General features: G+C 32.5%; 1 protein-coding gene across 1 annotated transcript in view; it reads right to left on the reverse strand.

The window, feature by feature from the left end:
- The window catches only part of LOC138445864 (uncharacterized), a 57,055-nt gene that overhangs the window by 15,411 nt on the left and 28,446 nt on the right, over positions 1 to 13,198 (reverse strand). The window contains exon 5 of the mRNA XM_069600345.1: positions 1,758 to 1,831. Coding sequence (XP_069456446.1) covers positions 1,808 to 1,831 — 24 coding nt within the window. The 3' untranslated portion in view covers positions 1,758 to 1,807. The remainder of the gene's footprint in view (positions 1 to 1,757; positions 1,832 to 13,198) is intronic.

Consider the following 13,198-nt stretch of genomic DNA (forward strand, 5'->3'; position numbering starts at 1 on the left):
GCGAAGATCCCCTGGGGGAGGCCATGGCAATCCACTCCAGTATACTTGACTGGAGAAGCTCCATGGACAGAGGTGCCTGGCAGGTCCATGGGGTCGCAGAGTCAGACACGACTGAGTGACTAAGCACAGCACAGCACAGAATGGAAAATAATACCTAATATCTTCTTGGAAAGAGAAAATTTACCAAATACAGCTTCTAGACAATGAAAATTTGACTTAATTCCAGCAATCTAATACAAGAAATGTTTTTGTTTCTAGCAGTTAGAAAAATCCTAAGTCATCTAATTCATTTCCTCTATGAATGAAATATGGTTGAACATTTAGGAATAGCTCCATCTCTGTCCTTTGGTCTGTTTTGTCTGAGTGTCCAGCAAGATGGCTACACTGCACTTCATGAAGCTACACTTTTGCTGCCCAAATCGTCCTGAACATCCTGGTTTATTTGGACTGTGCATACAGTCCGACAAAGCATCTCCACTTTGTCTGTAACTGTCAACAGAAAGGGCGCCTTTTGGTCACACACGAGGGCACAAGTCACCCAAGTCAAAGGACAAGGGAGAGATGGGATATTTGTTATTCCTGTCAGTGATAAAAGGATAGAGCTTTACCACTTTTTCTCAAAAAAAAAAAATTATGTATGGCACTGCCTAGAAGACTTTGAAAAAAAGCAGAAAACTTAAAAATGAAGGAATGTGGGAAACTTATCATAAATATCACTACTTCTGCTGAAGAAATTTTGCTATTTATAACACCTTCACAGTTTACATGACTGTGTTACATAAGCCTTGTCTGCCCATTTATGCATGCATGTAATTTCCCTTCAGGAAAATAGATTCTTCACTTAAGGGTGAGAGAAGAAAACGCTATTTCTTTTCCTACAAACAAGGCAATGAAAGATGAAATAAAACAAGGATTTTTAAACATTTTGTTTTTCTCAGTCCATGAACACATAGGCACCCACATACATGTATACATACACAATAGTGACAGATATACAGCTTCAGAACATTGGAAAAAACATGACATTCTTGGTAGCCCACAATATACATCACATTCTAACTTTTTGCTCTTAAATTAGTCTCATGGAATTAATATTTAACTGAATGGTCTTACATCATAATTTTGGTCATTAAACATACCATAGAGTGACGAGATTTTTAAATATACAATCTCTCATTCACCATTGTAACCACATTCCAGTTCAAAAATCTGAACCTGATGCCAACTATGAAAGAAACATTTAGTTAATTTAAAATATTGTTCATAGGTTATTTCTACCACATATAAAACCAAATTATTCAAGTTTCATGTTTTGAAGTCAACAAGTTTACAGAATCATAATATTCTGAATTACATCTCTGTTTTTAAAGATTTTCCTCCTTAGTATAGGAGTGAAAGAGCACTCCTTAGTACAACACACTAAAAATAGAACTTTTCAAATAGAAAACCTATATGTACTTAAAGCCATCAAAACATCCTACAAATTAATAGCGACACATAAAGTTTACTGAGTATTTACACAAGGGCAGACTCTGTGCTATTCCACAGAATATTTAAAAGCCATTTCTTAAGGGATCCCTCCCTGTTATTATAATACCCACTTTATAGAAAAGGCAAACTTGGTCTGAAGAGATTAATAACTGGTCTAAGATCACAACACCATATGAACTAGAACTAGAGTTCTCTCTTTTCACTGACTCCAATGTTTCCACTCTAATGTACTTTGTTCTATTGTTTGCTGAAGAATAATTGTATACCTCTGACATGTCTGTTTCCATCATTAGAGGTGCTAGAACACTATGTTTGCTTAGATCCCCATCTTCATGGCAGCCTAAGGGGGGAAAAACAAAATAATCTTTAACAAATCTGACTGAGTAACCAATGTTGAGATCAGTCCTTTTAAATCAAATTTTGATCAAAGCAAATATGCATTTTCTTGTTTAATACTTACTGAGCACCTACTATTGGCAAAGCATTCTCTATACATAAAACACTGTAATTTTTAAGGAAGTAAACTATTCATATTGTTTCAGCAGAGTATACACCTGTAATAGGTATCACCAATTTTCACATCACCTGCAACTCTTATGAGTAAAGAAAACAAGTAATTTTTAGCAAATGTCTTTTTAAACAAAACCGAATGCAGCAGAACTAATAAAAGCAATCACTGATGACAACATAGAAAGTTAAGTATGAAATCCTGTCTATCTAAGGAGTAAAAACTAATAAATTCTCCCGCTGAACCATAGATTTATACTTGATCTTATATAATAGTATGTAAATGCAGCAACCACAATCAGAGAATACAGTTGTGGAAAGCAGAGCACCATCCATAACTCTTGATAATGTCGCAGAAACATGTAATTCAAACCAGATCCTTTTACATGGAATACTTGGATTTTACTAAATTTGTACATCTTTTACAAACCCATCAGTAAATTCAGACCACTGAGCACGGCTGGGATTTGGACACCGTATCACTGGAGAAGCCTCAGAGATTAAAGCTGCCACATTGAACAGACTGCTATCTATATCCTGGGATGTATATCTAACTCTGATGTGTTTACCCTGCTTCAGAACGAAATAGTCAGACAAAGCCAGCAGACTTTGGCAAAGGATGCTTTTTCCTTATTTCTTAGCGAGAAGAAAGAAAAGAAGGAAGGGCTGTTTCTCCTCCATTGATACAGACTATATTCTTACTTAGTTTGATTTAAACAAAAAAAGACCAGGTTTTACTAAGGGACTTCTAGAGAAGCAGCACAACAGGGTTCTAGGGGGACAGTGAATCTCATCTCTAGTACTCCTGTGCTCTATCAACTTGGCCAAGTGACTTCACCCCTCTGCTTCAATTTCTTTCATCTATGAAGTGGGGATAATAACTATGTCTACCTCAGTGAGGACTTGAATGGATGAAAGTGACAATGTAAGTGAAGCCCTTACCATACAATGCACACTCAATTAACATTCACTTAGCTTCCCAACTGTCAGCAATGACGAAAATGATGGCTACGAGTCTCACCGTACCTATGTTTGCTATAAGAATTCCTCAGTCTTTCTGTTCTGAGCCTTCAACCACCACTGTCTCCTAGCAAGTGTGCTGTTCTAGTTCAGGTGGAACATTCCAGCTGAGCCGGTTCTCTGTGATCCTCCAAAGAAAGAGAGAATAAGTCTAAACCCAAAAGGGTATCCTGATGCCTTTTGTGGGCATCATGCAAGGTGAAGTAAGGTGGTCACAGAAAGACAAATATCACATGATTCCACTTAGGTGAGAGATCGACATAGTCCAATTAATAAGAACAGAATAAAATGGTTGCAGAAGCTTCGGGAACATGGACATGAGGAGTTGGGTAAAAAGTTTCAGTTATGTCAGATTAAAAAAATCTAGAAATTGGCTGTAAAATATTGTGCCTATAGTTGAATACTGGACACTTAAAAAATTTGATAAGAGGGTACATCTCATGTTATGTGGGGTTTTTTTTTTACCGTAAAAAAAATTGGTATCCTGAGATGCTGAGCTGTGCTAAAGAGGCTAGGCTTCCTCTATATTCCATTCACTTTTACTAAATCCTCAAGAAAGGAGACCCAAAAGATATGTTCAAAACTTACATTACAGTTAGACGTTATCTGACACTTGGAGCCAGATTCTCCCAGTCTGTCAGCTGCTGTCTGTTAGAGAAATTTTATGCCTGGAAGCAGTTGGGGCACACAATAATTCATAAGTGTGACTTCCAGGAACACCCACTTCACACAATACCAGCATTAAGCATCCAAACTCCTAAAGCTGTAAAATACAAGGATAATGGCACCAATAGAATGAGGATTTTAAAGGGGCTGTGATTTCAAAGATTTCAAAGCTGTGTTATTTAATCGCATAACCCTTTGTTTTTTCCCAAATATTAATTTCTCAGATTAAGTAGGAGCATCTAAATTGGTATCATGGGATCTGAGAAAAGAATTTGTGTTTCTCCTACATATAAATAGTAACACTGTGGACTATTATAAAAATAAAAAGGGGTGGCAAGGAAGGAATAACATTCTCAGGAATTGTAAATGCATAGCAGAATGATTACAAGTTTGTGTCATGCATTCTGTCAGTTCTAATCACACACAGATAAGACTTCCCATACGAAAAAAAAATCGATGAGCATATAAACTCACAATTTCAGTCCTGAATTTAGTCAGGGAGTACCTTCACTGGCCTCACAAAATGATAGAGAAACAGCCACATTCTTCAAATGAAGACCATGTTGATTAAACACTTAAAACAGGAAGGAGCCAGGGAGTTATGGATTTTAAGTGGACAGATTCAAACCCTCTCTTTTCAGGCTATTTCTTTATCCTTGAATAAAAATGTAAATGTGAAAAAACAAAAACTTAAAGATTTTGAATCTCTTAACTAATATGCAGGCATACTGTGAAATTTTTCAGAATTCTTCCTAATACTGGCCTTTTTAGTTTTTAACTATTCTGGAGTGTGTTTCTTTAACTGACATGATTTTTACTGGATATCAACTTTGAAGGTATTTAAGAAATAGAAATAGATAAATAAAAATATTTTTTAACCTCAAGATCTAAGAGAAAATTCTTACAAATACTGTATCAGCATTCTTGATGATGCTTTAAAATAGATATGTACATTTAGGAACCTATTAAGCACTTAAAAAAAGATGACTTCTCAAGGCAATTTGCAAACCTTGGTTTCATCGAGATATATGTCAGTATAAATCAGGAAGCTTCAGTTCACCGTTTTTCTAAACAAGTATGCCATAATCTTTGCTAGCTCTGTTTCCGTGAGACCATCATAAATCTGCCACACTGCACTGTCTCCTCAGACCACAGTCACAGATTCAAATACTTGACAGAGTGAACTATACCTTCGGCGAGTCTATATCAGAGTCAGTAATCTCCCTCACCTGTGGTGCATGTTTCATTTTTAACAAAGTCTTCCTAGAAATGCACCCATCGTGCTTCAGGTCTATCCATTATTATCATACTCTACGGAAAATTACCTTTTTCGGTCAGCCTAGCAACACGAAATAGGAAAGGACACTCCTTTTTAATGTCTGTACATAAATGGTTTGCATACAATGTCTACAAAATTAGCTAGGGTGGACTTTGGTGGACTGAACGCAAACATAGACTCAATTGGTATAAAACATTTTTCTCAGTTTGTCACTGCTGATATTTTATTTGCTTTGATCTAAAACTGCTAATATTAACCAACAGGAAGGGATAACTAAGATCCATTATTTTAGATTTATTTCTAATACTGAAGGTGTCTACTAAAAAAAAAAGTAAAATAAAAAAAATGAAATGATTTAATTTTCAGTTTTCAAACTTAAAATGGTATATTAAAGTCAGAAAAAAATGTTTAAACCTTTCCCTTTCTGGAATTACAGTTTATAGTTTTATATTTATTGAATGCATTCATAGTCTCCCTTAGGATGTGAAATGTATGGAAATATATGTGCATTACTAAAGAAAGAACTAAATTTATTCTTTCCCCACATCATGCTCTTCTTTGCAGTGGAGGTTTTTAATTCAATACAGAGCTAGAATGAGATGGAGCCAATTTCCTGGTCTATATGTGTGACAAATGCTAAAAGTGGCACAAGATTAACAAATTAGTTGAAGTATAGATCTTAAAAGATTTTTTTTCTGTGTGTCTAAATCAAAATTCATACTTTATTTGAAACGAAGCCTTCTTTAGAATTCAAGAATGACCAAAGGTCTTTTATTTCTCTGTATTTAAGATGAAAAGAGAGGATGTATGACAACATGCTAGCAATTTTTTAAAGCAAACTGTATTTGTGGGAAAGCTTACAAAGATTATATATTTGGAGTATAAAATAATTTTCATTGAAACATTAACTCCAATGTATGATTTAGCAAAATAAAAATAAAAATTATTTTCAAAATAAATAGTTATTCCTTAAATAAAAGCATAAAATGAATTACAGGGGTAAAATTTATTTATTTCTGTATGTTGGGGTAAAAATAATGTTTAAAATATTAGATCCCAGATAAATACATTTACTTTTCTAGTAGCATGCCTAGTTTTTTGATGTTAAATGAAAACTATCAAAGGTTAGCTATTTCACCTAACTTCAGAATCATGTACTTGATATATATCTAACACCAAACAATAAAAACATCTGTGACAATAAAAGCATGGAACAGTTGTGGAATTGTCTAATTTAGGAGAAAATAGCTATGTTTGATAATCACATGTGCATGAACGGATTTCTCCTCTTTGTCGAGAAAGTTATATTTTGCAAATGGTCTTTTGTTTTTCTGAAAGGAATCAACTTATTATGTGAAAGGGATTTTTAAAAGGTATTCTGAAATATGTGTTTTGGGTTGAGCTCACTCTGATGTTGAAAGCCTTGTCACACAGTCCACCTGTTTTGCTTGGGCTTAAATTATATAAAAAATACAGCATCTTAAAGCAAACACAATCTTACTTGTTGTATCCAAACATGATAACACGCTTAAAATTCAAGAAGAGTTCTATGCAGGTTGTATGTCTCAGTCACCCAATCTCCTTTCACATATCTGTTCATGTTGACAGACTATGTCATAATACATCAGCAGAAAGATCAGCACAGAAGAACAAAATTTCATCACCTGACAGCAAGAGGAAAACTGATTTTCAGTATTAAATTAGTAAAAATATACCATTACCTCACTTCCAATAAGCCTACTACCTTTAAAAAAGAAAGTGCTATAATCAGAAATGTATGCAAAAGCTATTAGGTTCATTTATTTCTTTGGTATCACCCTTTGATTGACAGCCTATTTTCATTTTATCTTTTATAAGTTATTTTATTTGCTATATCGTGGGAGCAACTTAGAGAATCCAAAAAATACTATTTATTCCTGAGACATGTAGTATTACATATGTAAAAATATATATCTGCCAAATGTTTGGAGGACACTTTATCCAAGACTAATCAGGAGCAGAAACCTCCTGACCATTGAAATGGAAATGGGTATTTTAGCTTCTAAGAAAAGTTAGGTATCTTTTTCATAGAATGTCTCCCTCTGTTTGGATTTCAAGAGAAATTTAGCAATACCTGTAATAAATAATGTCTTTTGCAGCCCTGGGCATCATCTGCCTCTTAGGCTTTTAATTTTGCCCCTGTTTGAACACCCTACAACATATGCACTTCTCTTTTGTCTATTATCCTGGAGTTGTGCTATTCCCAAATATTGACATCATCTACTTTTATCAGCATTAACTGCTCTGAAGCTTCCCAGGCTCATGCTCGGCTCTATTTCTTCCTATTGATTATCTTCCTCACTCCAGCAGGTAGCTAGCCAGCGAGGCTGTCCTGAGAAATAGCTTCCAATGACTTTATACGCACAATTTACACGGAATTGTTTAAAGAAGATATTAGCCTCAATACAAATCAGTGAACCTCATTTAGTCAATACTGCACAATTCCGCTGTTGGCACCCTGTCACATGTTCGACTTTACAGTCAGCTGCTGTACCCAGTCTCCACATTAGCCATAGTATTTAGTTTCATATTAAAATGAAGACGGGGTTTTCTTTTTTTTTTTCACTTTTGCTTTTCTTTTTGAAATCTTTTCAGTATATGTTTTATATCACCTCACCAAGCCATGTGATAGTAATATATTTTGAAATATAAAAACCTGAGATTAAATGTTTGATTTTTGACAGTGTTCTTAAATATAATAAATTCAAAAGGAAATACTGTTAAGTTAAAATGGAGTGTTTTTCATTAAGTCCAATCAAATGGTAGACAACAAAGGATCTTTTATTTGAGAATATGAAGTGAAAATGAAAACCAGAAAAACCTTACTAAGAAAAGGTCCAGCTAAATTATATTGGAAAGAGGTCTCCAGATTGTGCTTGGGTGTTTCTTTTGCTAAAAGTGAATTAAACTAAGATATGTTATGAAGAAATATTTTACAAAGAAGCAAAACTTAATGCTTTGTGGAGATGAAAATAAGGTCTAAGGACGGTTGACTTTGAAAATAATTCGAAAGAAAGATCACATATGAACAAAATTGCCACAGCATCTGATCTTTTCTTATAATCATAACAGGGAAATGTTTGGGGGAAAGTAACGCTGCCATGGCAATGCTGTAAAATTCTAGAAGGGGTGTTTACATTTCAGAATTACCCCTCCTTAAACTACTGGTTTATGATAGCTAATGAGATGATATCCAAATGTTGAAAACGGGAAAATTCAAATGAAAATCTAAATGTGAAATATAATATAATGAAATAACTAAGCAACATAATACTACTCTGAATGTTTGTGCAAATATTGCAAAATGAACTGCAATGCATTAAAATTCTTTAGTGCTTGTGTAATACATAAGTAAAGGTTTACATATAAAAGTTTTAGCTATCAAAAAAGGGATCTTTGTATCATAGTATACTAAATTTTTTACTTGAAAACATCACTAACATCGTGGGGTGTGTTCTGAAAAGTTGTCATTAAATCTATTTGCACACTGCTTTGTAAATTGAAGTTCAAGGTAAGAATAGAACAGGCTGATCAAAACAGTCTATTTGTTATCAAATGCATACTTTAGCTTTACTGTTACCAAATGCATCCTAAAGCTTTACTTCAGCTGAGTGGCAGGAAGCTTTGGAGAATACAAATGGTAGAGAAAACAATAATTTCAGTTTTAGAGATTTTTAAAGGGCTGAATATCTTTTATGTAAGTAAAGAGTTGAACAGAATGACAATTTTAAATGAGTTAGTTGTAATAATAATAATATTTTGAAAATTAATATAGAAAAGAAATTAAAATTGTATAAAAAATTATGGTAAATATTTCTAAATTTTCCCATTTTCACTGTAAAATGTTAAAGGTGATTTTTGTATGACCTTTGCTTTCATTTCTTTTCTCTTTAAATATCGCTGGTAGGGAACTAGAGCTCTGAACCCCAGGTAGAGAAGACACACTAAAAGATGGTCAGTCTATCCTGACTGTACGTCTTCTCACACATTTATTGCAAACTGACACTCATATAACAGCTTTTCTTTTTCATCACAAAGATTCAACAAAGAACAATTCCAGTATCAGGGGAAAATCATACCCCAAGAAAAAGAAAGATGCCATAACTGCATATTCAGGCTGCATAAATACAAGTGTGGCGGGATAATTGTAATATTTGTGTGTGACAGTGTTTTACAATTTAAAGAAGTCAATAATCTAAATTTGAGGGTATTCAGGTATAATTATACATAAGTATGTAGGCATCCTGTATTACATGCAATATACAAATATAAATTTCAGTTCCAAATGAACAAACATCATTAGTCTTTCTTTAGTTTAAAATATTCTCTGATGAATATGTATTTATACATTAAATGTATTTCTACAAACTAAATTATGAGTTTCATGCTAGTCTGTATATCATGATATTCTAATATTAAATAAAATTATATATTTTATGTATTCACTTAAACACAAGAACATTCTCAATGACACAAACATAAGCACAAACAATGTGCACATACTGACATGTTTTTAAACAAATAGCAACAAAATAGACAAACATTTCAAGTAAATAAAGATGCTGAGATTTTTCAAAAAAATATCTTTCTAAATTAACTATAATGCTTTAATGTAAGTGAATATTGTTTTCAAATTATGTTAAAACAAAATTCTCAATGATTCTCCACAGTAACTTTCAAAAGAAGTTAATTTTTAAGTAGTTTTGATTAAATTTCCAAAATATAAAGGAAAACTATTTTTATTTCTGTCTATTAAAACCCATGTAGGAAAACATGGTTCTGGATCTATAATATTTATAAATCATACTAAAGATAAACATTTAAAATCTATAGTGACCACCTGTATAGTTTACCAAGATGATGGCAAAAGTCATGCATGTCATTTCACTGAATTATTTTTAGTAGCTATTATAAGTGCTATATTTAGTCCATTTATTTCAAATAAATACTTTTCCATAAATATTCTTACTAGTATAACCTAGTCACAAAGAATATTTTATACCAAAAATTAACTTAAAATATAATATTGCATCCTATGGAATACTCCCCTTTCTAAGAGTATAAATTTATCCAAACTAAGCACACAAATACACACACACTCACACACACACATTTTGCCAGATCATTAAACTGAAAATGTAGCCATTAAAGTGATTATTACATTGTCATGTATGAAATTATGTAGTTGTTAAAATATATAATCATTTTGTTTAAACAATTTTACATAGTTAACAACATATTGGTAAGTATTGTCAATGATTTTTATAAAGTGTAAATATTTTAAAATATCAACTAACACATGTATCTATTAAAATTCTAAGATAACTTCATTTACCTAAGAATGTAAAATCAAACTAAATAGCTAATTGAGATATTTCATAATCTCTTAATTTCATAGAAAAATATGTATTAACAATGTACAATATTTAAGGAAATTAATATTAGCGTTCTTATACAGAGAAAGTACATTTGTACATCTATTGCCATCTGTGTAAATACAGAGATATCATTATATATATATGTATCTTGTCAATTGATGTATTCTGTGTAGAGAAGGAAAGCATTCTCATAATCTAGAATAAAGCAATAAAGGGGTGTAGGTATGTTTGTAGAAACAGAGGAAAAGAACTGGTAGCTTTACAAAGAGTTATTAAAGTAGAATGTTAACACGTTTGAAAATGAGTATGAAGGCATTATACTATATACAAAAATCTTATTGATAATTTTTCTTCTTTCTCTCTTTTTCTATATGTGTTTGTGTGTGTTTGGCTGCTAACAAGGAAATGAACATTTGAGATGAAGGGGAAAGATAACTGTATAGAAATTTCAAATAGGGCATTTTGGTTAAAATTACTAAATTAAAATTTAAATTCAATTGGGTTTTCTTTCCTGAAATAGAAAATGAAGAGCTCATTGGATGGGCATGAGAATCACACCCTATTTTGAAATATTTCCATTACAATTTTCCCATGTATATATTTGTATCACTAATACCCTATAATATTATAAGATATTCTAATGGAATGTATAAAAATAGCATGAAATAAACCTGAAAGGGTCATCTTTGTAGCATAAAGATCAAGACTTCAAGGAAAGAGAAAGTTTCTTATCACTTGATTCAGCTATAACTGTTTTAAACCTCCTAGTTTAAGCAGTTTTATGTATATCTACTTGTTGGTATTTCAAATTTGTCATTGTTTCAATATTCTAGGGCCAAAAGAAAATAACACAGGGGGATAAAGGAGAGTTTATATAGTCACCTAAAAGTTACTATCTTGGCCACTCTAATATTATGCATGTAGATATTTATAATCCAAGTAATTCCAATGCTACAGCATCCAGGTGATGCAAGTAAATGCCTTCAACAGAGAAAAGCCCCTCATAGCAGGTATCATTCACTAGTACCTGCCTACGTAGATTCCTCAGGCTTTTAGTCTTAAAACACATTTCTATATAAAAAGAACCCACTTTAACTAGAAGGGTAGCAATGATCTTTGTCCTGAAGTTGACAAAAAGCAGTAGACAAAAAGTTATCTGTAATTGTCAAGTGGACATATCCATTTCCTAATTCCTAGATAATTAAGGAGGATAAAACTATATATACCCCAATCACCTCCTTTCAAGATGATTAAACTCATGATACAGTGGAATCAAAGCAAGTTATGGAGTTGGGGAAGAATATAAGGGAATGGAGGGAGAAAAACCTTTTTCTTGGCTCCACAAAAGGTTGAGGGCCTAATTATTTTTAAGTATAATCCAACCAACCTCTTCTCATGCTTAGCTGCACTGAGTGACACTATTTGTGATGCCCAGTGTGCTGAAACTGAGCAGGTTGCTGTCAGTTTAAAAATGACTATAATAAAAGTGACCATGAAGATGGATCTTGTGATTTTGCGTTTCTAATCAGTCATCTGTGAAGAACACTTTTGCTTTGATTCAGCATACTGGTGACAGCCATGATTGATAGTGCATGAGGATGAAAAAAGGTTATTAACTGTCTTCCTATTAAGCTCAATGTTTTACCCCTCTAGGTATATCTCATAGTTTAAGTTAAAGTACTTACTCAGGTAAGGTCAAGAATGAACTCTATGGAGATGGTATCCATTTTGCTGAAAACGAGCAAGGCAGTCTTGCATTGATTTTTTTTTTTTAATTTAGCACTTAAACTACATTTAATGCCACCATTTTATTCATTAGCTAAAAAGACAAATTCTCCCTTTCCAACAGCATCCACAGTGAAAACACTAAATGTACAGAAAATAGTTTTAATTGTAAAGATTTGAATATAGAGCTGACTAGCAACATGTGTGTAGCATGTACATAAATCTATATTTAAACAGATGGTCATATACTGTATAGTCTGAGGGTATGTTTGAGGGTAGACACTACACTCCTTTATGATGACAAAATAAATATCTCTATAGTATATGCAAAAAATTGTTTAATTGTAAATAATTTATACATGGCAGAGGAAAAAATAATAAAGAAAAAAATTACCTTTTCTAGGAAATGCAAAGGAACTAACAGAATATTTAGATATTTGTTTTCATTTAAATGTAATGTATTAATTTATGAACTTCACCTTATTTTAATTTTTTAAATTAGAAATATTACAAATAAACATGTGAATGACAGTATCTGTCCATGTCTTTGACTAGTTTACACATGTTCAAATACAAATAGTCTTATAGAACCTAAGGTATTTAAAGTTGCTGAAAAAATAAATAAATAAAGTTGTCCACTAAGTATGCTATTTCATTAAGTGAAATAACAAAATTTTAAATGTTATATTTTCTGTACCCATTTATTCATACTGAAGCTAAAAATGTACTGGAAGGTTTTTGCACATTTCATTGAACTTCTCTTTGAGAACATTTTAAATTTACAAGTTTGTTCCTGGAAGATAACAGATTAAATATATACATTTTCATTTAAAATAATGGAATTATGTTTCTTCATACATTTCCCACTGTAAACACTCAGTACCTCTCAAATGCAATGTGAACTGCAAAAATATTAAAGGATATCAATAACCTGGCACTGAATTAACTATTTAAACTATAACCAAATTTCAGTTCTGTGTGCTTGATGGTTCTTCTTTGAACAACTCTGCAGAGTGGCATAGAATAAGAAAATGTTACCAGAATGCCATTAGAGTTTCACTGCAGGGGAAATCATATTATGTCCAAAAGTTTT

This window comes from Ovis canadensis, chromosome 9 (assembly GCF_042477335.2).
Source record: "Ovis canadensis isolate MfBH-ARS-UI-01 breed Bighorn chromosome 9, ARS-UI_OviCan_v2, whole genome shotgun sequence".
Classification (NCBI taxonomy): Eukaryota; Metazoa; Chordata; class Mammalia; order Artiodactyla; family Bovidae; genus Ovis; species Ovis canadensis.